The following is a 25,859-nucleotide window of genomic DNA, read 5'->3' on the forward strand; positions in this document are numbered from 1 at the left end:
CTATAAATAACTTTTAATTTTAGTCCTTTTATTATTATTATTTATTTTAACTTTATATATATTAAAGGTATTAAATACTTTATTTTATACTTTAATAAATATATATTTAAATAATAGATTTTTATTTAAAAATATTATATAATACTTATATTTATTATAAGTAGGGTTAAGAACTATTTATATTATTATAAATTCTCTTAAATTTATTATATTTAATATTATTTAAAAGTTTTTATTTATTTTATTAATAAATTTAATTTTAATATATACTTTATATAAATATTTATTAAATTCTTTTATATTAGTTTTATTATAAGTAATATTATTAATATTTAATAATTTTATTAAGGAATTATATTTATATATTTATAATAAATATACTATTTATATATTATATTATTATTTATATTTATATTTTTATTAATAAAAGAAGTTAAATAAGTATATTTAAAATAATTTAAAATAGATTTAAAGGAAATATAATAAATTCTATTAATAGCTTTCTTTTAATTATTATTTTTATTTTTATATTTATTAATTAGTATAATATTATTATTAAAATTAATATTATATATATTTTTAATTTATTTATAAATAGTAAATTAATATTTAATTTAAGTATATAATAAATATTTTTAATTAGTTATTTTTATTACTATCTTTAAATTTAATAAGTAAATTACCTATACTTTTATTTTTAATTTTTAATATTACTTTAATTTATAGTTTTATTATTTAATAGTTTATAGTATAATAAATATTTTTATAAAACTATATTTATATTAATAATATTATTAATAATTAAATTATTTAATTTAGTTATTTTATTTATATTTTTATATTTATTAAAATTATTATTTAATTTTATTATTTAATTTTAAATTATTTTTAAATTATTATTAATATATAATACTATATTAGGGTTATTATTATTATTATATAAAGGGTTATTATTTACCTCTTTATCCTCTATATTAAGGTTATTTTTATTTAGGTTATTATTATCATTTAATTCCATTAAATCGAAATTAATATTAGAGGTATTATTATTTTTATTATTAAAATCAGCTAATAAAGCCTCTTAGTTTTTAATACAGTCTTTTAAGGCCCTATTATCCCTATTATTCTTATTAAATGAATAATTAGGGTTATTAGGTAATTTCCAGTTATTAAGGGCTTTAGAAGGGTATAAAAACCAATACTTATCAACTATATAATTATTAATCTTATAATATATATAATAAATGCCTTTAGTCTTTTTATAAGGCTTTTTATTAATTTTAAAACTATTATTATTAGTTTTAAAACTATTAATTTTATTTTATTATTATTTTTATTTTAAAATAACCTTTTAATATAATAAACTTTATTATTACTCTTTTTATTTTATATTTATTAATAATAGTTGAAAATAATAATTTAAAAGTATAAGTTTTAAAGTTATTTCTTAAAGCTTAAATAACTTTAAAGATAAAATTTTATAATTATTATTTAAATTAAATAAAATTTAGTTAATAATTACTTTATTAAGTAATTTTATCTCTTTAATATTTAAACTATTAATAAGTTTTTAATTTTATTTAAATACCCTTAATATTATTATTAAATTTTAAAATTAATATTAAAAACTCTTAAAAATTAAATAATTTATAATAAACCCTTTAGGTTATATAAAAATTTTAACTTCTTTTAAGTCTATTTAATATTATTTATACTCCTTAATTATAATAAAGGTTTATCTTTATATAGTAATTTAATTACTATTAGTATTTTATTATTAAATAAATAATTAGCTATTTTTATTATTATTAATAATTAAAAATACCTTTTAATAAAATAAGTTTTAACCTAAAAATTAAATTATATAATTCTTAATCCCTTTTAGTTTAAAAATTATAACCTTATTAAAATTAATTATTTTAATATATATATAAGTTATTTATATATATATATTAAAAGTATAACTTTAAAAGTTAAATTAAATAAATTTAGGTAATTTAAATTTATAAGTAATATATAAATTTAAGTATAATATATAATAAATATATAAGTATATATATAAATTTATATATATAAATATATATTTATTTATTTATATATAGTTAAAATAATATAATTTATTAAAATTAATTAATAATACTTAATTAATATTATATAGTTAAAAGGTTGAGATTTAATATTAAATAATATAAAGGTTAATTTAATAGGTTGAAATAGTTATATAAGTTAAATATAAATTAATAATATATAAATTGTTATAAATATCTAGGCTTATAACCTTTTGGAGGTTATTAGGTTAAATAGGGGAATAATTAGTATATAGTAGAATAGTAAATATATTAATAGTTATCATTACTTACTTAATTAATTAACTAGTTGATTTATTTTAAGGGAAGACCCTTTTATTTATAGTTATATTTTATACTAATTAAAATATTTTAAAATTAATTAATTACTAATTTAGAATTAGTAATTACTTAATTATTATTAAATAATTAACTAATAATTAATTAATAAAGAATTTATTTAAAGTAAATTAAAGTAACTAATATTAATTATAAAGATACTAATTGTATATATAAACTTAAATACCTTCTATATAGAAGGTTTTAGAAACCATTTATATAAGTTAATTATATAAGTATATATTATAAGGTTATATAATAATATAAATTATTAGTATATAAAATATAGCTTATAGTTAATAAACCCTTATAGTTAGAGATTTATTAATAATTTTATTTATTTATTTTTATATAAATTAAAGGCTTTTATTTTATTTTATTATTATAGGGATTTTATTTATATAAGTAAATTATATATATTTATAAACCTTATTTTATATACTATTATATAAGTATATTACTTATATAATATCTTATACTTTTAATATACTTTTTAAGCTATATATATTTAAATATTAATTAAATATTTAAATATTAATTAAATATTAAAAGGTTAGAAGTAAAGAAAGTAAAAGTAAAGATTTTACTCTTTCTAATTTTTAATACTTCTTTTAACTCTTTAATACTTTAAACTTCTAATCTTTTAATATTTAATTAATATTTAAATACTTAGTTAATACTTAAATATATATAGTTTAAAAAGTATATTAAAGGTAGTTTAAAAGAGGTTTATATTTAAAGTATTAAAATTAAAAGGAAATTATATTATAAAGTATTTTAATATTAATTTAAAAGTATTTATAAATATAAAGGAGTTATTAAGAAAAATAAATATTAAGTAAGTTTATAAAAATTATTAAGTTAATAAATATTAAAGTTAAGTAAGTAAATATTAACTTATTTATTATTTTATAATATATATATATAATTTATTTTTATTTTTAAATAATTTAAATAAAGATTATTTATATTAATATTTAATTAATTAATAAAAAAAAAAAAAAAACTTTTATTTAAAATTATATTTTTATATTAATAATTATTAACTTATTAATAATATTAAAAATATAATAAAAATAAAGAAAAGGTTTTAAAGTTTTTTATAAAAGTATTATAAAAATATATATTATTATTAAAGATTTTTATATTTATTATAAAAATATACTTATAGTTTTAAATTTTATATTTAATATATATATATATATATATATATATATATATATATATTATAATTATTAGTTTATATTTAAATTATAAATTAATAATTAATTAAAATATTAAAAATTAAAAATTTAATAATCTTTAAAAATATATAATATAATTAAAAATAATGTATTAAAAATCTTTATATAATATATCTTTTATATATTATTTAATATATAATTTTATTAAAGTTAAAGTTTTTTAAATTATATTAATAATAAATATATAAAGGCTTTTAAAAATTTTATATAATTTTACTTTTATTTTATATATATTTAAAGATATATATAATACCTTTATATAGTAGTAAGCACTTAAAACCCTAAGAATTCTATTTAATTATCATTATATAAAGCTCTATAAAAATCATTAATAGTTATAATATTAGTAACATACCTACTATCTTACTATATTCTCTTTCTACTATTATTAGCACTATATTTCTTCAAACACTAGGTTATAAGTGTTTACCACTGTATAAAGGCGCCATGTACATTTTATATGTATGGGGATTAAAAACGAAACCACCATACCTACTATCTCTAATCAATCTCACACACTGGGTCTTCATCACATTTATCCACACTCCTAAAAAGGACCACATTCGAAACCAGTCCATACGCCACCACAGTCAGCACGAGGGCTTACAAAGGGCCGTGTCGACCATGATAACCTCCGGAACTGGAGACGATCGAGTAACATGCAATTGTGGGGACTCGGTCGCCAAGGCGCGTTCTCAAGGTTGCGAGTACAGACACGATCATGGCTGCGTGGCTGCCACCCCATTGCAGTGACGACGAACTCATCGAGCGGTTCAACAGCGCTGGGCCCGGGTAAGAGGGCGCTTGGAAGTACTTTTCTGATGCTAATCAAACAGAACAGCTAGCACTGGACGAAGAAGCGGGGCTCGCTGATGTGGGCGGCTACTCCTTCGTAAGTCATGGCTGGCACACGAGGCACTGCCACTTCGCATGGCTAAAGCTATTTCGGTCAAGATGGACAAAGATTCAGATGAACCAGCCAGATGACACCGAGACTCGCATCACACAGTGCATGGAAATAGCTGAAAAGCGGGACTCTCTGGACCACATCACCACTGGTTCAGGTGTGGCCTTACACGGCGCTTAGCTACCATAAAAGATAGCTTATAGTGTGCATACTAGGTGAATATTTATAATAAACTATAGTCTTATTAAGATAGGGTTTAACAGAAGCAACTAGATATATTAGCTACTTATAACTCTTAAGGCTCTAAGCTCTTTTAAAGTAAAGTAAGTGCTGTTTAAAATTTTAAATAACAGTAAAAATATAGTAATCTTTAATACACCCCTAGTGAAATAGCTGTGTTCTAGGGACGGATAAGCAGGTTGTAGGCAAGTATCAACGGAGCTAATGTACAGCCTGGCTGCTGAGAATAGAAATTGTAATGTTCTGGAGCAAACCTGCATGGCCGTGTTGGAATGAAGAAATGGAACGGTCGGGCCGCCTAAAGACTCACATGTGCAGGGAAAGGAAACACTATGGAGTCCGCAGGGAACATCGAAACCGAGAACGAGCCTGATTCCTTCACAAGTGAGTTTCAACCACAGACATCCGGCCCCAGCAATACATTGACGCGCAATGTGTGCCCCCGTCACAAAAAACAGACAGGTAATAAAGCAGGCGCCCATTCACGAGCCTACAGAAAGCATACATGGAGGCCTCCCTTTGCAGGCTTGGGTCATAGAGTCCGCCAGGGGCTGTTCATGTTGTTTCAACTGATGGACCGCAGTAGACTCTCTCAGAGGAATGACCAAGTCACGCCCCGTAGGCATAGGGGACAGCCCCCCCCCCCCAAAAAAAACCCCCAAAAAACAACAACAACAAACAGCATGCGTGCATTAACGCATGGGAAAGCCTTGCCCGGCTGGTATCTGGCTGACCTACAAAGCCCAAGGGGCTCATGTGAGAAGAGTGAGAGCGGCGGAGCCAGACCTTCATGGGCGTTGACCTCCAACCTGGGCACATATGCACGTAGCAGGGGCGAGCAGGCTGCTGGTTTCCCCGACCTTCCCGAGAACATGACGCCAATGGCACAGCGCGATCTGTGGCACAAGATGGACACGAAAATGGAGCCGTGGGCACGGACGAAGGTATAGAGCTTGTCGGCAGAATGTGTTTTCATCAAGTACCATCAGGTACGCCCTCCTGAAGCATGGAGGTATCAATTATGTTATCCACTCAGAACACCGTTTGCCCGTATGGTACAGAGAACCCAAAGCAGAAACCGAATCCCATAATCATCATAGTAGGCACAATCCAAACCTGCCCTGGTGCCGATGCCAACCCCCGCCTCAAACAGAAAAACAATTGTGAATCGCCAGCCAATGCCGAGTCATGAGATGTTTAACCACCGAAACCGTACAGAGTGCGGCCTTGTCGCTTCAGGGCGTAGACAACGTCCAGAGATGTGACGGTCTTGCGCTTGGCGTGCTCGGTGTAGGTGACGGCGTCACGGATGACGCCCTCAAGGAAGGACTTGAGGACGGAGCGGGTCTCCTCGTAGATCACTACAGGCAAATGGGGTCAGCCGGCTGCCGACAGGCCAGACGCAGACGCAGACGCGCCGGGACGCGGGGCAAAACTTACTGGCAGAGATACGCTTGACACCACCACGACGGGCGAGACGTCGGATGGCGGGCTTGGTGATACCCTGGATGTTGTCACGAAGAATCTTGCGGTGACGCTTGGCACCTCCCTTGCCGAGGCCCTTGCCGCCCTTGCCACCTGTTTAAGAGCCTGGTCAGCGGACAAGCCCGACGACGCGTCGCATTGCGGCGCGACATGGTATGCGAGAGCAACACATAGAGGGGGTTACTCACGTCCAGTCATGTTGATATGTGGGGAAGAAGTGTGGATTGATGAAGAATGATTGATGGAGTACCACGAGGGGTATCACAGGCAAAGAAGTTGTATTGGGTTGGTGGTTGACGAATGGGTGGGATCAAGATGGGGAGCGAACAATGGCGACAAGAGATGTGACGCGGGGAAGCGGGAGGTTTTAAGTAAGGGTCGGGCCCGCCACGGGTTGGACTTGGGTGCTGTGATGCAAATCAGCCAGGCTGCCAGGGGCGAAACCTCGGATCAGCACGCTAGGCCCGTCGCAGGCAGCGGCAGCTCGCGGCTCTGAGTTGCAGGGGCCCCATTGAAAATGTCGAGGGCAGAGCAGGCGAATTTTATGATTGGCCAGGCCCTCAGGCACCAAGCCAGATCGGGAGCCTGCACATGTTTCTTTTCTTTGGAGGCACTACAATCAACATCCATCGCTCATTAATGACATTCACCACCGTCGTTTGTTCACTTGATCAAATGCATTCCTTCATGGGCCCCACCACATGCACGTGTAGGATGGAGCCCCGTGGCTGCGTGGGTGACCTACCTGGGTACCTAGGTACCTATGTAGTTGGCGGCAACGGCAGGGCCTACACAGCTAGCTACACAGTAGGTGCGCATAAGACGGGCTGGCTGGCTGGCAGCAACAATGGCCTCTAAATGCTGGACAGGTCTCTGTAGAAGAAGGACGAGATTATGGTCTGTGGTTGTTGGATACCTAGGTGCCTAGGCAGGAAGGCTACACGGCCTGCCCCGTAGATATCATCACCACCCACAGTTATTAGCCCCTTGCCTGCAGGTCCCCTCCAACCCGACTGGACAAGACCAGAACGAGGTGGGTTTTGAAGCATCTGGGAAAATGGCAAGACTGACGGGTGACGGGTGACGGGTGACAGAGCAAGAGAGGTCTGGCCCAAAACGGAAAGGTCTGGTGGGCGGGGCGCTGCTGCATCCAATCGAAAATCGGCGCCGTGCGAATCCCTGCAAGCACACCCCAAATCTCCCACCAGAAACGCTGCCACACTTTCCCTGCCTTGCCTGCCAAACAGGCTCGCTTTTGCCCTCCAAAAACTCGCCTTGTTTTTTTCTTGTCGTGCCCATCACACTCTACCCGTCCCCCGTCCCTTTTCCACACCACGCCCGCGCCCGCGCCCGCGCCCACGCCCGACCTGGCCCAAAACGGGAAAGCACAGACCAGCCCTCCCGCACCCACGCAGCCGCCCGCCCCTTTGCAACCAGAATCAGCCAGCAGCCCGATCCACACCTGCCGCCACCTACTTAAATCTCCAATCCCCCACCCATTCCCTCTCCCGCTTTCTTCCCTCTGCATCCATCCACCACTCCACCCCACCCACCCAGCCAACCACAACCTTCTTCCATCAACACTTGCACCGCGTCTTGTCGCGTCATCAATCAAACTTCAAGAAGTCATCACTTTTCATCATCACAATGGCCCGCACCAAGCAGACCGCCCGTAAGTCCACCGGTGGCAAGGCCCCCCGCAAGCAGCTTGCCTCCAAGGCTGCCCGCAAGTCCGCGCCCTCCACCGGAGGTGTCAAGAAGCCTCACCGCTACAAGCCTGGTACCGTCGCTCTGCGTGAGATCCGTCGCTACCAGAAGAGCACCGAGCTGCTGATCCGCAAGCTCCCCTTCCAGCGTCTGGTATGTTTGCTTCCACCAACCCACCTCGTCATCCTGTCTGCCCGCCCCCGCTGACCCACTCCAGGTCCGTGAGATCGCCCAGGACTTCAAGTCCGACCTGCGCTTCCAGTCCTCCGCCATCGGTGCTCTCCAGGAGTCCGTCGAGTCTTACCTCGTCTCCCTCTTTGAGGACACCAACCTGTGCGCCATCCACGCCAAGCGTGTCACCATCCAGTCGGTACGTCACACTTCTGCCCCGCACGCGCCTTGGAACATTCACTAACAACCCCACAGAAGGACATCCAGCTCGCCCGCCGCCTCCGTGGTGAGCGCAACTAGGTTTTCTAGCCTACTTTGCACTGGGATTTCTTGATGGGTTGGTTTTTGGGACGGTCACGATGATTTTTTAACAGCAATGCTCGGTTGACGATGGTCATATCCACAGGGAAAGGGGATCCATGGCGTTCAGTTGCGATGCTTTCTTGGGGCGGGTTGTACATTAGAATACGCAGCTAATGGGACGCTGCCGCCGCCCGATATTGAACAGGGAAATTCATGATCAAAAACACTTACCGTCTTGTGCTTGCGAGAGACGTGCGTATCTCCTCTCGTTGTCTGCTCACTACTTGAAGTATGTATGAGTAAACATGACATGTAAACCCGTGAAGCGCCGCGCGACGCGACGCGACGCGGGTTGACCCCACTGGCCCGCAAGCGCGGACTCAAGTCCTGCCGTGTTGTGTACCCTACCTCTGCAGTACTCGGCGTGAGTGTGCTGAATGCCCAAGGGCCTGGTTGTAGGCGTTGATGTCTGTCGTGCGCGCTTGAGCCTCCCAGTGCCTGAGCATGGCTGCTGCAAAAAAAATTGATGTGAGCCCAACCGGCTCAAGAACACCATTTTGCAGAGAGCTTGACAGCATCGCCCGTCGAGCCATCCTGGAAACTCACCATAGCATGGGCCTTGCTTCCTCCTTGAGGATCCTGGTCGCTGCATTGCCACTATGTTAGCCCAATAACTGCTCAAACTGGCTCGCTGGCGGGCTGGGGTCCACGGGTGGCGGTCCGGCAGACATCGCGCTCGGTGTTGGTGGGTTCTGTGATCTGTCTTGACTGTTGAGTGAACATATTAGTCGGTGCGATGCTTTATCAGGATAGCATTTAGGAACCCATGTTCATTCCTCTCGTCAAAGGCCCGGGAACCGGCGCCGTTCCGGCCTATCTCAAAACATCGTGTCTACCTGCTTTACTGCTCCATCGCATCTGCTCTCATCGGATCAAAGTGCCTCATGGGCGCGGCAGTATATACATCAAACGATCCTGTCCCTGCCTTCCCTAGCCTTCCCAGTACCAGCCTCCCACTCGGTGTGCTCAGGTCGTCCCAGTCACCATCAAGTAGCGCATCCTTGAGTACCGCCAGTGTTGTTTCGAAACTCATCTTGGTGAAGGGGCTGACATTGCCCCGCAGACCCATCCGGTTGAACGGCGAGAAGCCGCCATTCCTTGTCATGTGGTCTCCGATCAAGTTCAGGTGCCTGTTGTCGACGCTGATGCCGTGGCCGCCAAAGACATTACTCAACTCCCGAATGATGTTGTTCCGCGCTGCTTCGACACCATATACAGCGAGCACGGCGGCGATGTCGTTTGTCGAGATCTTGTTTGGGTTGATGTAGTCGCTGTACTTCTGCATGGCTTGTAGGTTAGCGCCGGCCGTGTGAACAACCGCCGCCTCCACCTCCCCGCCGGCCCGGACATCAAAGACCTTGTCCTTTGCGACGAAGGTGCACTGGCCCACGCCTGGTATCTGCTGGATGAGCGTCTTTCGTACAGCAGCCTCCACCAAGTTGAGCATGAGGATCTTGGGCACATTGACGTCGTACTCCAAGACGAAGTCGCACCACTCGCCCTTTGACTCGTCGCACCGGAACTCCGTGACGTTGGGTGTCTTCTCCTTGACACGGCTCTCGCGAGAGGCACCCTCGACGGCCTGGCTTGCAGACGGCCCCTCCTCAACAGTCGGGACGTCATCATTTTCAGCAACCGGGCTCTCGCCGAGACCTTCATCCTCGTCATCACTGCCAAGGTCCCCTTCCCTCTGCAACCGCTGTTGGATTGCGTCATCCTCCTCGTCGTTGGGGCCGTATGACGCCTCTTCACCACGGTTAGCTCGTCGTTTCGCGGTTGTAGCATCGCCATCACCGTCGTCGTCGTCGTCATCGTCTCCGTCCTCGTTGTCACCGCCCGCAGGGCCCTCCACCTCGCGTGGAGGGCCGGCCATTTCGATGGTGCCAGACTTGATGCCGACAACTGGCGTCGCCGAAGTCACGCCACTGCTCTTCTTTTTTATTTCCTTCTTGATGTCCCTGGCCAGCTGTGACAAGAACTTGTTCTCTACCGTGTCTAGAACATCGGAAATACCAATGTTGTATGCTTCTGTGTATTCGTGCGAAGGGAAAAACTTGAGGCGTATGCGGAATACCTTTGCCAGCGCATATCCAATACCTTTTCCGACTCGTTCACTAACGGACACCTTGTCTAGGACATGGGAGAGTGGCAAGACGCTAATAGCTTTGGCGAACATCTCACCGTCCTCCGCTGACAGCTCCTCATTTAGTACGAGTGTCATGGCCGGAGTGGAGATGTTCGCACTAGCCGTCATTAAAATTTCGCGGAGTCGAGGAATACCCAGCGTGACGTTCTTGGCCGAATGGCCAGCCAAGTGGAACGTGTTCAGGGTCATCTGTGTCGACGGTTCTCCAACTGATTGCCCGGCGACAATGCCAACTGCCTCACCAGGCTCCACTAGAGACCTCAAGTACTTGGCCGCCAGAATCTTCTCGACTTGTTTCCGAGGCAAAGTGATGGCTTTCGCCAAGAGCTTGTTCTCGTCCTTGTCTTTCTTGTCCCTGATCAGTGAGTCCGGGTTGGATTTGATGTACTCAGACATGGCCTCGTAGAATTTCTCCGAGGTGGCAAACGCATTCCGTGCGGAAGCAACCGCACAATTGACAGGCTCATCAGTGTTGACTAATCCCGCTTTCGCCTTCTTCACTGCCATCTTGTTTTTCTTGAGGAACTCTTCCTTGTGGTCGAACAACCCTAGCGTGGCGGCCTCGTCGTGATCAGTCTGCGCCAGCTGCGACTCAAAGTTGCGGAGCACAAAGCCAAAATTCGTTAAGTATTTTTGCTTCGCGATGTCGAGCCCATCCTCACCATATAGGAATTGGACCAGTGTTCCGTCTGAGTCCCTGACCGAGCTGTCGTAGCCAACTGTGAGACCTTCCATGCCCTTGATAAGACATCTCTGAAGGTAGCCAGAACGGGACGTCTTGACAGCCGTATCGATCAAGCCTTCACGGCCAGCCATGTGATGGAAATAGTATTCCTGTGGCCGTATGCCGGTCAAAAATCGGTTCACAATGTACCCGCCGGCCCGGATATCCGTGTCGTATGGCCGGAAACTTGGCAGTGATTTACCGCTGACCATGAGTGGAACTCGCCGGCCCTCCAGAATTTGCTGACCCAAGTTGCAGGAGATCAGGTTCGCATTGACCAAAGAGCCTTTTGCACCGGAAGTCGTCATGGACTGCATTTGGTTCTTTGGGAAATGCTTTTCAAGACCATTAGGCAGACACGCTTGTGTCACGGCGCTGGAAAGTTCGGACGAGCCCTTGTTCATTAGCGCATCGAGACCCTCCTGTTTCGAATCATCGCGCATGACTTCCTCCAGGCGGCTGAGAAGTTCAGGGTCTGATGGCCCAGGATTCTGCTCGTCAAGTGTGACATATTTAGCAGCAACACGGAGGCCAATGTGAGGAGCATCTGCCAGCGTGGCCTTCCGCTTCTCTTCCCCTTCTCGTGTCAGCCTCAAGTCATCCATTCCGCAGGTGAATGCCCTCATGTTGAGATATCTCGTCAGGAGGCGGCCCATGCTGCTGAGCAGCTTGCCGGCAACGGCAGGTCCGTAGACTTCGTGAACGGAGTGGATGAAGCCACCAGAGCTCGGTCCGAGCTGAGACTTGTCCAGAATTCCGCAAATGAACTCGCCACCTTGGAAGAGGACAGCACCCTCCTCCGAGTCTGGCCCCCATCGTGCAGCGGGGATCTGGGTCTTGCCACTCATCCACAAATCACCGCAGTTTGGCGGCTTGATGTTCTTGAGGATTGTCGTGATGACTTGCTTGCCTGTCCACCGTGCTCGGGGCTTCATGATCGCCGGAGGCACCATTGCAATTCTTTCCCCTAGGATATGACCGCTCTCCGGACGAAGAGCACCGTAGATGAGCTGTTGGTAGGCCTGCCTGTCGAACAAAGTATCCTTGTCACAGAGCGCGACCGAGACCGACAGGTGGTCTTGAATGAGACCACGTAGCGGTTTGCCTGCAGTGCCCGAAATATACTGGTGGTCTGTATCGGCCAGCTGTAACGCCTCCGCGCGCGCGACCTCATTCTGAGGAAAGTGCATGTTCATCTCGTCACCATCGAAATCGGCATTGTAGGTATTGCAATTGGCGTAGTGCATGCGGATGGTCTTCTCGCCAGGCAGGACCCTGACCCGATGACCCATGATGGAGGGCTTGTGCAGAGTCGGTTGGCGGTTCATTAGGACTACATCACCATTCGCCAAGTGACGATGAACCTTTTTGTTCCTCAGCCCGCTGGAGGTGTTGTTGGCTGGGGCGAGCAGCTGGTTGGCGAGCGCGATACGGTCCTCCAAGGATTTGTTCCGCAGGTTGATGGTCTGACCATTCTCATTCTCAATGGCTGACGCGCCGGGCCATTTCTCTACTCCATTGATGACAGCCTGCTGCATGTCCTTGAAGTTGTGGCTTGTGACGGGCTCGGGGAAGGTCAGTTTTCGGGCGAAGACCGGAGGAACACCGATCTCATTAGTCTCGATATTGGGGTCCGGGGAAATCACACTTCGGGCGGCATAATTGACTCGCTTTCCCATCATATTCTTTCGGAAAAGACCCTCCTTTTTCTCGAGCTTCTGCTTGATTCCCTCCTCATTCCGCTTCGCTGCGGCCCCTTGTACCGGGTTGAGATTTCGATCAATCAAAGCGTTTACTGAGTCCTGTAGTTCGGTCCATGCTTCATGAAGTGCTGTCATGCTTCTTCGTCCTCTCGGATCAACTATGCCTGTCGACTGGTCCTGTATCTGCCTGTAGATGGATGCAAGTTGCGCAGACGCCCTGATGATGTTCTTGTAAAGGCTGTTCTGTTGTGCCTCGGCAATCTGAGAGTCCCCGGTGCGGGCTTCGGGTCGGAAACGGTTGGGCGGCACGAGGATAGTTTCCAGGAAGAACATGTTGGAGGCAAGCAGCGGCGTCGTCTTGGCGCGTTGTTGTCTGCAATACACCAGGGCCAGGACTTCCTGCTCCTTTTCAAATAGCGTGGTCAGCCTATGCCGCACCTCAGCCGGGGAGAGGTACCGCTGAGCGATAGCCTCCTGTTCCGAGGGCTGCTTCCGAGTGGCTTTGCGCGGGACAACATCACCGTCCTCGTCCAGTGCGTCGCCACTGCCCTCGTCCGATGTGTTTCCTTCCTCGTCGGTGGACGACAAATCGGCAACACCTTCATCAGACCCATAGCCGCTTCTCTTGTCGTTCTTCTTGGATGCGTGGCTCGGAATGCCTTCGCTTCGTTTTAAACCAGCCTTTGCCATTTTGGCCTGCTCCTTTCCCGATAGGGTCCTCTCGAAAATCTTGACGGATCGGTCCTTACGATAGATTGGAGAAATGCCACGGCACGAAGCACACATCCTTGTCTTGACAATGTCCTTGAAGAACTCGCCAACCAGGGCGGTACGCAGCTCAGCGGCACCTTCGTGCTTCCGGCGACCCAAAGCAGGTCGATGTTCCTGCAAGACCCGGCGGACATAGGCATCACGCGCCCGCATGACGCCGTCAGAGGCCCCGGCTTGGTCTTCAGAGTCTGAGTCGGCTATATCCGCCTGGGGAACATCGGGCATGGCCAAACCATGGAAGTTCTCTCCTATGGCGTCGACCATGCCTGCCTCCTTGAGGAGGCCGTATTGCAGCAGGCGGAAGATGCAGACATAACGGTGGACTTCTCGCCTTGGTAGACGCAGGCGATGGCAGTAGACGCACTGAGCGCGTACCAGACGAAGGACTTGATCCATAAATGTCGGGTGGTAAACTGGGACGGGAAGGTCGATGTGACCAGCATGACCGGGGCAGGACTGCTGGCCAAGATTGCATGTGGTACAGCTGTCAGGCCACGGTGTGTGAGCTTACACCTGGACGCAAAGGCGAAAGGCAGTGGAGTGACGGGCGGGCGGGAATTCAACATGGGTCACGTACATTGATTCACCCCATGATCCAAGGGCAGGGTCATACAAGCCACCACGGACCGGGTTCAGCAGGGTATCGAAGGTGGTGTCATTCTCGATCTTCTTGACCGACACTGCGTGAATCTCTTCCTTTGTAAGGAATGTGAACTCAACCCGGTCGACCGAGGACGACACCGGCTGTGAGATGTTCATGATGGTTTAGGATGGGGTGGCACCGGAAGTCACCGCTTGCGCCGTGGAGACCCCGTGGGCCAGTTGTGAAGGGAGGCTCAGTGCCCGAGAGCTGCGATCTGCAACGGTATTACTACTGAAGTAGCCGGTCTGGCACTGGCGTTTGGGACTGACGCAGCCGGGGCGTTGCGAGAAGACGGGGTGCACACTACTGAGGGAGGTGGTGAGGAATTGAGTTGGTGAGATGGGTGGCGGGTGGTGAGTAGTGGGTGGTGGGCGCACAGTTCTGGCCTGAATACAAGCCAACGGACTGCGATGACAGCCGCCGTGAAATTTTCCCCCTGCGCCGATCGCGACCGATGAGAAAAGAGGCGAGACGGGACGAGACAAGACGGACGAAGAAAAAAGTTTGGCGGTGAACGGCGGCAATACCGCTTGCCTGGCAAAGGAAAGCGGTAGGCACTATCGATAAGAATGCAACCCAGCACTCCTAATGTAGACTACCCCGTACCCTACAAAGCCCGGCCTAGCCTACTACATACAGCTGGGCATCTAGTCGCAGGCTTCGTTCTGTATTCAAAGTCGACGCCGCCAACCCCAGCCTGTCACCCTCGCCGTCGCCGTCTCCCTCGTGCGCCTGTGCTGTCGCATTCCTCACCGACCTAGTCGTCACGGCTGACAGTTAGCTGCCACTACGGCGCAGACGCCAAGACCCATCGCCTTCTCACGCCCAGCCAAAACGCTCGAACTCGAAGCTTGCCGCAAACGGTGCGCGGCTGCCCCCCCGACCAGTCGCGCTTGCCGGTCATCGATCACGTCCCTCGTGTTTTGTATCACCAGAGCTTCTGTGCGTCTCCCGGCTTGTTCCTGCGTCACGACCGCTTGCCGGCGAAATCTCCATCATGGACAAGCATCAGACTCCACCAGCCAACGGCCTCGGGCCGCGCCATGACGCCTCATCACGCATACAAAAACAAGAGTCCCCTGCCGACAGGATGGCTGCTCTCAAGGCACGTGTGGCTGCTGCCATTGATGGTAGCAAAGCCAAAGGAGGTCTCAATGTAGGGCTCCATCCGGCCCTGGAAGACTTGGGCCAGTGGAGGCCATCCCCTTCTACTTCAGCCGACCAAAAACCAGGGGCTGGCCCGCCCTCACGGCTTCACTCAGAACAAGGGAAGCTCCCAGCCAACAAGAAAAACCCTACCCCAAGAAGTGCGCAAACTGGAGGCTCTGGGGTAAACCCCTACTTGCCTCCCGCCGATTCGACCACCCCGGCCGGTAAGCAGAGGGTCCCCCGTCAGCTCCTCTTCAACCAAAAGGGAAAATACATACAGCAGGCGAATGCCCTCCGAAGGCAAGCCGCCCTCGAAGCAATGAAAAAGAGAATCGCAGAGCAGACAAGGAAGGCAGGCATAGACGAGGATCTCGGCGAGAAGAATTTTGTGGTAGAAGCGCCCCCAGAAATCGAATGGTGGGACGAGGCGCTGGTTCCCTCGTATGACGCCCTAGACGACCCCTTCTCCATCAAACTCGGCAGCGAGGACAGCATTGTGACAAACTTGATTCAGCATCCTGTGGCGCTGGAACCCCCCCAGGAGAAAAACACACCGGCACCGAAGCCCATGTACCTCACGTCCAAGGAACAAGCCAAACTCCGGAGGCAGCGCAGGATGGCGGAGCTCAAGGAAGAGCAGGCAAAGATCAGACTGGGTCTCGTCCCCGCCCCTCCCCCAAAGGTCAAGAAGGGCAATCTCATGCGTGTTTTGGGCGAGGAGGCTGTCAAGGATCCAACCGCCGTCGAGGCCATGGTGAACCAGCAGATTGCCGAGAGACACCAAAAGCACCTGCAGACCAACGAGGAGCGAAAGTTAACCAAGGAACAACAACACGAGAAACTTGCATCAAACCAAGAACAGGATGCAGCCAAAGGCCTCCACGTTCTGGTCTTCAAGGTTGGGAGCTTGGCCAACGGCCAACATCGCTTCAAGATCCACAAGAATGCCGAGCAGTTGGCCCTCACGGGAGTCTGCATCATGCACCCAAAATTCAACCTGGTCGTGGTAGAGGGCGGCCAGTGGAGCATCAACAAATATAAGAAGCTCATGTGCAACCGTATTGACTGGACCGAGAACGCCCCATCTCGGGATGTCCAGCCAGCACAACAGAAGCAGTGGCTCGTGGCCGAAGATGAGAGTGGCGCTCTCAGGGATATGACCCTCAATTATTGCAAACTTGTCTTTGAAGGCGAGGTCAAAACAAGGGCTTTCAAGCGCTGGACTTCAAAGGTGGCTGAGACGGATGGCGAAGCGCGTGATATTCTTGCCCGGTCGAAGATGGAGAACTTCTGGTCACAGGCAAGAAGTATGGCCTGAAATGGGTTGTCCAATCTCTGCGCGCGTGGCCAAGCGACCTCGTCGGGATGATCGAAATAGGTGGGTGTGGGGATTATGGGCTTGATGCGACAGCGGTACCGCCGTTACTCCTTCACAGACGCTACAGCCACCCGAAGCCTCTGCTCGCGTTCCGGATCGTGCAAATGGCCAGCATGATACAATTTGCTCTGGACAACCCCAAGATGTGACAGCGTACCTGCCTTGCACGCGGTCGAAGCCCGCACCGCCAACTGGAACATTAAATGGTCTCGATTCTCAATCGGGCCGCAGGGGGCTCTAATGGGTGCAGCTAAGCTGGGAACAGGAGAATTCTGCTGGCCATGCAGGAGTCTTGCCCATTCCTGGGTCGAGGGAGTGGGATAGTAGATGGTGAGGCTGTATCATCTAGCCATTGTGTGAGTGTGGCTGGTAGAGGGTTAAGAGGATATGGCCGCAACGTCTCCAATGCTAAAGCCATCGTGACCAGGGCTTGGGGTGGTTCCTTGGCTGTCGGTTGAGGGGGCTTCATCGTTGATTCGGGTGCTGTCTGTATGTTGCACAAAGCCTTCCGGAAATGGGCCCTCGCCATGCATTCTATCCGTATCTGATGGTCGCAATCCGGTCGCAATCCGGTCGCAGCAGATCTACCACCGGGTTATTGTGGAATGCGTTAGATGTGAAGACCATGGGATATGGGAAATTGTTGGAATCGCACAAAACACTGGCACGACGAAACCCTCCCACCAGAAAGCGTGTGAGATCTTTGCTTGTTGATTGCCTTCGTATCCGAACCCCCTGAGGCGACCCCGTCATCGAGCAGCCTATCCAAATACTGCGCCGTCCACTCACATATATATTCCGCTGGAATCACATGGCAATTTCCCCAACCGGCTTGGGGATTTCGAGTGGATTATTGGCAGGTAGGCGCACAGGGCCAGGTACGTGTTGGCTTGTCCTGGGGGTCGTGCTCGGTGTCGCGCCTTTCATTAGGAGATCGGACTGAGATGTCAGTCCCACCCAGCTTAATGCAGCACACCACCGTCCAGAGCAGTTCAGTTAGTCCCACGAGCGGCGTCGAGTTGTAGCGACTCCAGATTCGCCTCATCGTGCCACATCGCACAATCCATGACCACGCATGCATCTGTTGCCTGGTTCCCGGGCAGTGCCTAGGTAGACAGGCGGATGTAGTCGAAATCCTATTGGAGGGTGAGGGAGGGGAGTTTGATACGTTGATCCGCACGCTGACAGAGCAAGAGCGGGAGAGGAAGGATTTCACTCTCGTTGCTCGAAAAGATGCTCATCAGCTTGGCCGGTAGCATATACGGCAGAATTGATGCTGTACTCGGGGTAACCGTGGAGTTTTCAGTGATCACATTCTGTATGCACTGGACCATCACGCTCAGGCCATCTTCATCGACCATTGTACACACCTCCACGAGGTTACGGGCTGGAGAGAAACGAGCTGGAGGGGCCGTGTTGCCATTCTTGCTTTTCTTGGAGCACGAGTTATCATAATAGATACTGGTCTGTCCCGTCATACCCGAATTTAATCTACGGGTGGGTTGCCTCGGATGGATCCCAATTGACCATCCTCTTTGTCCGCAGGTGGTGTGCATTTTCAGGGCCCCATAATAAGCCCTGCAAGGCCACGGTCATCAGCTCGCTTGAGCTTCACGCCGTCAATGACACTACGCTGCAAGACTTTTGCCGGGGTCGTGAGACCTCAACGCTGTATTGTACAAAGCCCAAGTCGCTGGCTGGCGCAGATGGTCTGACTGCTTGATTTACACGGATTTCCTACCAGTAGGAACCCTTTCTTGCCCTTTCTTTCACCTTGCCCACGAGTAGTTCGAGTTCACTTCAGACGATCCACGACTCAATGGCGGTATCGTCAGAGGGGGCAGGGTGCGAGAGTCGTTATCCTCGTCGCTAGGACGCAAGTCCAAGGTGCCGATATCGAATCTCTTGGAACAACCGTCGTCCATGTGTCTACACGGCAGAATAGGAGTCAGCGCGAAGCTCTGTGCAGATTCGACGGGCCACATAGACATACCTTCGTAACGTATCCTTGCGGGCGAACATGCGCGCACAGTAGTCGCACTTGTGATTACGCTCCTTCACATGCACACTCTGGTGATGCCTTTGGAGGTCGGTCTTGCGTACGAACTTCTTGGTGCAAGCTTCAACCTGGCATGGGAAGTGGTACTCGCGCTTCTCGTCGTGTGTCTCCATGTGGGCTTTGAAGTTGTAACTGCGGCTGAACAACTTGCCACAGCCTTCTACATCGCACTGGAAGTTGGCCTCCTCCTTGGTCGTGAGCTTCCTCGGTGCCCGTTTCGACCTACTTCCAAGCCGTCCCGGTCTCCTTGCCTCTTGCTGCCCAAACACAGCAGCTGGCGATTGGCTACCTGTGGTCAGGTAGAAACGTTCCGGCTCCAGGGGATACTCGTCCGGTTTGGTCCAGGCCGTCACGGGCCCCTCTGATGCGTATCCACTAGCTGATTGCATTGCCGGTTGCCCAAGTGACGGAAGCGATGGGTACGAGCCCATATTTGTCGAGTATGGCGCATTCGTGATTCGCGGCGACGGGTAGTGGGAGCTTTCCGTCTGTTCATACTCAGATGGTGTCTCTGCTTTTATTCTGGGAGTTGTTGGACTCGACGCCGCTGGCAAATGTGTGTAGGCCAGTGAGGACCTTCGGAGGGATGGATCTGGAGAGCGGGATGCAGCCATGGTCTGGGGTGGCGTGTGCGAGTTGCTGCCATACATGTCGTGGGTGTAGGGCCCAGGCACAGAGCCACCATAAGCGGCAAAGGGGTCGTACTCGGCGCTCAGCACACTGGACATGGACGCGGTGGTCAAGGACGGATGTAGAGCCGCGGCGGGGTTCCACTCTCCTTGGGCCAGGCCGTCGAGGGGAGGGAGTGAATTCTCTGGTGCCATCGAGCAGGGAGCATCAGACTCGTAAATGGACGAGATCCTGTAGTGCTGCTCCACCAGGTCAGGCGAGGGATAGTCCGAGGAGGATGTCTCTGATGGGCAATACGTCTTCGGTGTAGAGGCGGGTGATTTGGTGAGCGGCGGCGTGAGGTCCATGGCTCGAGGCAAAAGGGAAGGGCCAAGTGGTGATTGGTACGCCCGAGGACCGGCTGGCGCGCCAGGCAGAGTCTCCCAAAAGCACGGATTACGTGGTGACAAGCAGTACTCTTGACTGAACAGGATCCTCGCGAGTCGTTTGCGTTTGTCAGTGCTGTACAAGGCTGTCCGGGTTGAGGCCGGTGGGTTCAACGTTGGTCAACACTACAACCACCCAACGCAGGGGAGACCAAACAGATATGTGTATGCAAGTGAGCTCGAGGCGACGGGCCAAGGGATGACGGGCCACGTCTAGCGTTATGTTTTGGGGGGGGGGGGCCGGAAGGAAATCAATTAAGGAAAACAGGGGAGTGGGGGCGCGGCGGACGAGGGCGTGGATGAGGGTGTGGGTGTGATCAAGGAGAAGGCGGAGGCGGCGCGGGTGAGACTGGATATTTTAAGTAGTTAGATCGATAGTCTATTCGTTTCCTAAGATGTAAGCCGCGAACTTGTTATTCGAGATAGGAGTCAGACTGAATGCAAGGATGGGCAGCTGTGCCTGTTCACTCGTGGTAGGGCAGACTGGGGTGCAGATATACCGGCGCCAAGAAGGAGGGCTGGGCCGGGCTGCAACTTATGGATCCCACCGGTTTGTCTAATGTTCGCCTGACGAATGATGCGATGTGATGGGTTTGAAAGCTTGGAGTGGGAGGATTGGTTCCGCGACTGAGCCAAATTCTGCCTGCAGAAGGGGGGTGTGAGACGGACAGGATGGGGCTGTCCAGTCCCTGACCACACAGAATACTTCATGGTGCAATGCTGGGCAGCAGGAAGGTCAACCAACACGCATCACCAACACGCGCATCACCAACACTAATCTATCACCAACACACGGAAAGACAAGAAGAGGAAGGATGTGTGGGTAAGGCGTCGCTGTACGGATGTGGACATGGACATGGCCACCGACATGGACAAGGGTGCGTGGGCTGAGTGGGCTGAGGAGGGCGCCGGGGTAGAACCAACAGACACAGACAAGATGGGGGCCAGGGGGGGGCACCACTCTGGGTCTGGGGGCCGCAACATGATATCAAAGGCCATAAACGGGCAACCAACCCCATTGTGGGATGTGACCTTGAATAGCAGTGACCAAATATTGCAGATCCTTCCTGGGGCCCCGAGATAAGTGCGCCACGGGTGAGTCTGTCGTGCCCCGGCACGTTTTGCGGATGACGGCACACACGAAGCAGAGCCTCATGGCCCATGGGCCGAGATAGACCGAGACGCAGAGCCCACAATCCACATGACCGGCACACGCTTCTTCACGTGCCGGATCTCTTGGGTCTGGCATGCGTTGCATGACTTGAGCACCCAACGAGGCGGCTGGTCTGTGACTCAGAGACATTGTATGGCCAGGCATGCAGGCAGGCAGGCAGGCAGGCAGGCAGGCAGAAGCCAGTCGAGAACAGGCACCTGCGCATGGCTTGGCCGGGCTTCTGTGCAAAGAAGTCGAAGACACATGGAAGCAAGGCTGTGGTGGTTGCACCCGCAGAGACCGGTGCGGGTGCAGGCGAATCTGCATGTGCATGTGCATGCGCACCTGCAGGCCTAGACGCAGCAAGGACGCCGGCGCCGACGCAGGAGCTGAAGCTGAAGCCGAAGCACGCATGGGCTAAAAGTAGCCCTACGAAACTTGGTGGAGGTTTTGTTGCTCGACACGGTCGAATCGGGTTGCGTGGACCCGATCAGTTCGTCAACGGTCGGCGCCAGACACAGGCACAAGGCACAGGCACAGGGCCACAGATGCGAGTTAGACCGGCCACGGGTGCAACGGTGGGGCCAAGGGTGAGCTGAGAAGCTCTGAGGACTATTTCGAGCAACCACCCGCTGCCCGCGCACCTTGCAGGGATCTTTTGCAGGCCACGCACCGTAGGCGACCGAAAGGATTCGATCCAGAATGAAACGCTGCCCCAAGGGCGAAAATTATCATTTCCAGACCGAGCCTAGCCCAGCACGACCGTCACAGCACGCGGGATGTGCACGCCCTGACACCTCGCGGGATCGCAGCTCCCCAGGGCCGGAAGGTCGGCATTCTGGGGGCTGTGCCTCAGCCTCGTCAACTGCCCAATGCCACGGACGACTGTACGGAGTAGGGTATTTCTCCCAGCAGAACCCGTGCATAGCACGTGCAGCGCACCGCAGTTGCACGCTCTGACACCTTACGTAACTGCCAGCTCTTCAGAGGGCCAATGGTCTAGCACATCTTAGTGCCAACGGCCCGTAGTATTGCTGATGGGTCAGCGACCAGGAAGGGCTGAAGGGCTGATAAGAATGGGTCAGTCAACTGCAAAGCCCAAGCCATCCTCGACCCGACCAGGCGGAAAGTGGCAGGATGGATGTCCTCGAGATGATCCTTTGTCGCTCTTTCACCCTCACCCTCACCCTCACCCTCACCCCTCCGGGCCCTCCCCCGGCGTTCTGTGGGAGCAGAAATGAACGAGGTCGCCACCGAGTCAGGACCCCGCAGCGAATGATGAAAGAGACCCGATGGGTTGGTAAATGAAGAGCTTGTTCTGGATGGACATGGCTGACATGTTGGTTGAAGCTGCATCTGGCTATCGCGCACGGCTGTTGGTTGGGCCGGCCAGGAGCCAACCAGCGTCGAGGGTGCACGGGTCGTTGATTTGGCCCAGGGCCGCGGCGACGCAGACGGGTGGAGTGTGGTGTTATCGAGTACTACACAGTACACTATTGGCCGTGCAGCCCGCGATTTGTGGCCTGTACGTGGTACTCCGTACACAACTTTTTGCCTGGCGACAACGGCAGCACGGTATGCACGCCTCGCAGGGGCAGTTGAGGCACACAGAGGCCTTGGCCTTGGCCGCTGTCATAGTGCTACTTCTCCGCCTTGGGTCCGTTGCACACGTTGGGGGCATTTCGCCGTGCCCGTGTGCATAACAGGATGCAAGACACGGGCCGTGGCGCCAGTAGGCGCAGCCGCGCCGCACAGCACACGCGCAGCCGCCCATCTCCATCTCCATCTCCATCTCCATCTGCATCGTGTGGCGATTCCAGACACAGCGGCCCGATGACCAGATGCAAGCGAGCAACGGCTGGTGCGGTGGTGAGAGCACTTTTCATGTCGGTACGGGCGATGACACCCTGGGTGGTAAAAATGGCAAAGCAGTCGGCCGTTGGCAGTTGGCTGTTGGCAGTTAGCAGTTGGCTGTCGCTGTTGGTGCGCCGTGCATGGTTCTGGCAGTTGTCTTATTATAGAAGCAGGCTGCCTAAAAGTACCAACCCCGATGGCAGATCGAGCGACCGACCAAGTCAAGCAAGCAGCCGGGGACGTGAAAGCGGCCAGAGGTACGGAGGTACCCAGCTAGGTACCTAGGCAGGCAGCTAGGTACCTAGGTAGGCAGCTACTACATACCTAGGTAGTGCCTAGGTAGGTAGGTACCTAGGTACCCTGTGCTGAACGACACTGCCGCGCACGTGACAGCGCGGTCGACGGGCGGACATCGAGTCTCGACTGCTGCTGCGCAAGCATGTTGGCTGGGCGTTGTCGGTATCGGCACCCACCATCAAGGCCACGACACAGATTGTGCAGCCAGACCTCCTGACCCATTGTCCAAGGCCTCGCTCGGGTCCACGACGTGCTCGAGACCCGCACCCTGGCTTCCTTGTCGCGTAGCTGTCTGTCGTCTTGGATTGGGCCCACCGAGATTGAGCAACAGAGGTCCTCGGCCCATCCTCCCGTCCGTCCTCTTGCCCGTCCACGCCGCCTCTTCAATCCTGACTCTTCCGCTCGGGCTCGGCCAAAGACGCCTCGAGCCCCACCAGCTCCTCCGCCATGAGGTTCAACATCGAGTACGCACCTGGCCGGCCCCTTGGGAGCTTACCTGCCCCGGTGAGAGGGCTTGTCCGGTCTGGTGCTCCCCGCTGACAGGACAACCTAGTGATCTGCCCGTTCTCTTCCCATATCCTCGCATCTATCCCGGTCGGTGCCCCTTTGACCCCCCCCGGCCATTCCGTCGCTCTCAACTGACAACCCCTTGTAGAACAATATGCGTGAGTCGGCCCACAGCATCATCGTCCGCCGCCCCGCAGTCATTCATCACCATGCTGACCCGATACGCTTGTTTTCAGCTACATGTGTGATCTGAAGAGTACGCGTCGCCTTCCTCTGAGCCTGGCCTGGCTGACTAGGACCATCCGCTGACCCTTGCATAGAAACCCTCGATGCTGGAGGTCACTCTGTCTTGGAGATGCCCTCGGGCACCGGCAAGACCGTCTCCTTGCTCTCTCTCATTGTCGCCTATCAGATCTACTACCCAGAGAGCCGGAAGCTGATATACTGCTCCCGTAAGCTCTTTTCCTTCCCGGCCCCTGCCTCCCCTTCCGCCGGCCTGCCCTGACAAAGCTTGTCTCGGCTAGGTACCATGTCCGAGATCGAAAAGGCACTGGCCGAGCTCAAGGCTCTGATGAAGTACCGCACCGAACAGCTGGGCTACGAGGAGGACTTCAGGGCAGTCGGCTTGTCCAGTCGCAAGAATCTCTGCCTCCACCCCACGGTCAAGCGCGAGAAGAGCGGCGCCGTTGTCGATGCTCGCTGTCGCAGCCTGACCGCTGGCTTTGTCAAGGAGAAGAAGGAACGCGGCGAAGATGTAGACCTTTGTGTCTATCACGATGTAATCTCATCCCTCCCCAACGTACAAGACCCCGCGTCTTGGACCCAGGGTGCTGATGTTGATAGAACCTGGATCTTCTCGAGGCTCACAACTTGATACCAAATGGTGTGTGGACATTCGAAAGCCTTCTTCGCTATGGCGAGCAACACAAGCAATGCCCCTACTTCACTGCTCGTCGAATGGTCAGTCCCCCGGCATGCCTCACTCCTTCCTGTCTACCCTGTACGTGTGGTGGCCCTGACCGCGTCTCTTCCAGATGCAATTTTGCAACGTCATCATCTACTCTTATCACTATCTTCTGGATCCAAAGATTGCCGAGCGCGTCTCAAAGGACCTGTCCAAGGACTGTATTGTCGTGTTCGATGAGGCCCATAACATTGACAATGTTTGCATCGAGTCCCTAAGCACCGACATAACCGAGGACTCGCTAAGGAAAGCCACCCGAGGGGCCCAGAATCTGGAGAGGAAGATCTCAGATATGCGAGAGACAGACCAGAAGGCGCTCGAGAACGAGTACCAGAAGCTTGTAGAGGGCTTGAGAGATGCGGACGAGGCCCGAGATGAGGGGTCCCTCATGGCGAACCCGGTGCTTCCAGAGGATTTGCTCAAGGAGGCTGTCCCGGGAAACATTAGGAGAGCAGAGCACTTTGTTGCATTCCTGAAGCGCTTTATCGAATATCTCAAGACACGCATGAAGGTGCGACAGGTCATTTCAGAAACGCCGCCTTCGTTTTTGTCACACCTCAAGGAGTACACATTCATCGAAAAAAAGCCGTTGAGGTTCTGTGCCGAACGCCTGACTTCCCTGGTGCGGACGCTCGAGCTCACGAACATTGAGGATTACCAGCCCCTGCAGGAGGTGGCGACCTTTGCGACCTTGGTCGCAACTTACGAGAAGGGTTTCCTACTCATCCTCGAACCCTACGAGTCTGACACGGCGGAGGTGCCCAACCCCATCCTCCACTTCACTTGTCTAGACGCAGCCATCGCCATTAAGCCGGTCTTTGAACGCTTTTCCTCTGTCATCATCACGTCCGGCACAATCTCGCCGCTCGAGATATACCCCAAGATGCTCGGCTTCTCCACTGTGGTGCAAGAGTCCTACAGCATGACCCTGGCG

General features: G+C 49.0%; 5 protein-coding genes across 5 annotated transcripts; 2 read left to right on the forward strand and 3 right to left on the reverse strand.

The window, feature by feature from the left end:
* Positions 1 to 5,751: 5,751 nt before the first annotated feature.
* Positions 5,752 to 7,172, reverse strand: KVR01_010055 (uncharacterized protein). The gene is made up of 3 exons (XM_044790376.1): positions 6,470 to 7,172; positions 6,237 to 6,374; positions 5,752 to 6,157 (listed from the first exon to the last, which is right to left on the reverse strand). The coding sequence occupies exons 1-3, from the start codon at positions 6,477 to 6,479 to the stop codon at positions 5,994 to 5,996; spliced, it is 312 nt and encodes a 103-aa protein (XP_044641303.1). The 5' UTR covers positions 6,480 to 7,172; the 3' UTR covers positions 5,752 to 5,993.
* Positions 7,173 to 7,267: 95 nt separating this feature from the next.
* KVR01_009982 (uncharacterized protein) lies at positions 7,268 to 8,681 on the forward strand. The gene is made up of 3 exons (XM_044786859.1): positions 7,268 to 8,141; positions 8,206 to 8,358; positions 8,415 to 8,681. The coding sequence occupies exons 1-3, from the start codon at positions 7,929 to 7,931 to the stop codon at positions 8,457 to 8,459; spliced, it is 411 nt and encodes a 136-aa protein (XP_044641230.1). The 5' UTR covers positions 7,268 to 7,928; the 3' UTR covers positions 8,460 to 8,681.
* Positions 8,668 to 14,999, reverse strand: KVR01_010074 (DNA-directed RNA polymerase I core subunit RPA190). Its single transcript, XM_044783716.1, has 3 exons — positions 14,444 to 14,999; positions 9,069 to 14,350; positions 8,668 to 8,973 (listed from the first exon to the last, which is right to left on the reverse strand). The coding sequence occupies exons 1-2, from the start codon at positions 14,623 to 14,625 to the stop codon at positions 9,364 to 9,366; spliced, it is 5,169 nt and encodes a 1,722-aa protein (XP_044641322.1). The 5' UTR covers positions 14,626 to 14,999; the 3' UTR covers positions 8,668 to 8,973; positions 9,069 to 9,363.
* A 146-nt stretch (positions 15,000 to 15,145) lies between these two features.
* Positions 15,146 to 21,301, reverse strand: KVR01_010123 (uncharacterized protein). The gene is made up of 2 exons (XM_044786311.1): positions 19,030 to 21,301; positions 15,146 to 18,965 (listed from the first exon to the last, which is right to left on the reverse strand). Exons 1-2 carry the CDS (start codon positions 20,070 to 20,072, stop codon positions 18,806 to 18,808), a joined length of 1,203 nt encoding a protein of 400 aa, XP_044641371.1. The 5' UTR covers positions 20,073 to 21,301; the 3' UTR covers positions 15,146 to 18,805.
* KVR01_009646 (U4/U6-U5 snRNP complex subunit PRP3) lies at positions 15,507 to 16,976 on the forward strand (the record flags this gene model as incomplete). The annotated part of the gene is made up of 1 exon (XM_044787850.1): positions 15,507 to 16,976. The coding sequence occupies one exon, from the start codon at positions 15,507 to 15,509 to the stop codon at positions 16,974 to 16,976; it is 1,470 nt and encodes a 489-aa protein (XP_044640894.1).
* Positions 21,302 to 25,859: the final 4,558 nt, after the last annotated feature.

Source organism: Diaporthe batatas, assembly GCF_019321695.1.
Source record: "Diaporthe batatas strain CRI 302-4 chromosome Unknown Contig00012, whole genome shotgun sequence".
Lineage (NCBI taxonomy): Eukaryota > Fungi > Ascomycota > Sordariomycetes > Diaporthales > Diaporthaceae > Diaporthe > Diaporthe batatas.

What these genes read in the sequence shown, in the direction of transcription:
- KVR01_010055 (XM_044790376.1), bottom strand. An exon ending in TGTCAAGCGTATCTCTGCCA is followed by an intron (nt 6,158 to 6,236) that starts GTAAGTTTTGCC and finishes ATTTGCCTGTAG; the next exon opens with TGATCTACGAGGAGACCCGC.
- KVR01_009982 (XM_044786859.1), top strand. Translation starts at nt 7,929, where the DNA reads ATGGCCCGCACCAAGCAGACCGCCCGTAAGTCCACCGGTGGCAAGGCC. An exon ending in AGCTCCCCTTCCAGCGTCTG is followed by an intron (nt 8,142 to 8,205) that starts GTATGTTTGCTT and finishes GACCCACTCCAG; the next exon opens with GTCCGTGAGATCGCCCAGGA. An exon ending in AGCGTGTCACCATCCAGTCG is followed by an intron (nt 8,359 to 8,414) that starts GTACGTCACACT and finishes ACAACCCCACAG; the next exon opens with AAGGACATCCAGCTCGCCCG.
- KVR01_010074 (XM_044783716.1), bottom strand. Translation starts at nt 14,625, where the DNA reads ATGAACATCTCACAGCCGGTGTCGTCCTCGGTCGACCGGGTTGAGTTC. An exon ending in GGATCATGGGGTGAATCAAT is followed by an intron (nt 14,351 to 14,443) that starts GTACGTGACCCA and finishes GTGGCCTGACAG; the next exon opens with CTGTACCACATGCAATCTTG.
- KVR01_010123 (XM_044786311.1), bottom strand. Translation starts at nt 20,072, where the DNA reads ATGGACCTCACGCCGCCGCTCACCAAATCACCCGCCTCTACACCGAAG. An exon ending in CGCAAGGATACGTTACGAAG is followed by an intron (nt 18,966 to 19,029) that starts GTATGTCTATGT and finishes TCTGCCGTGTAG; the next exon opens with ACACATGGACGACGGTTGTT.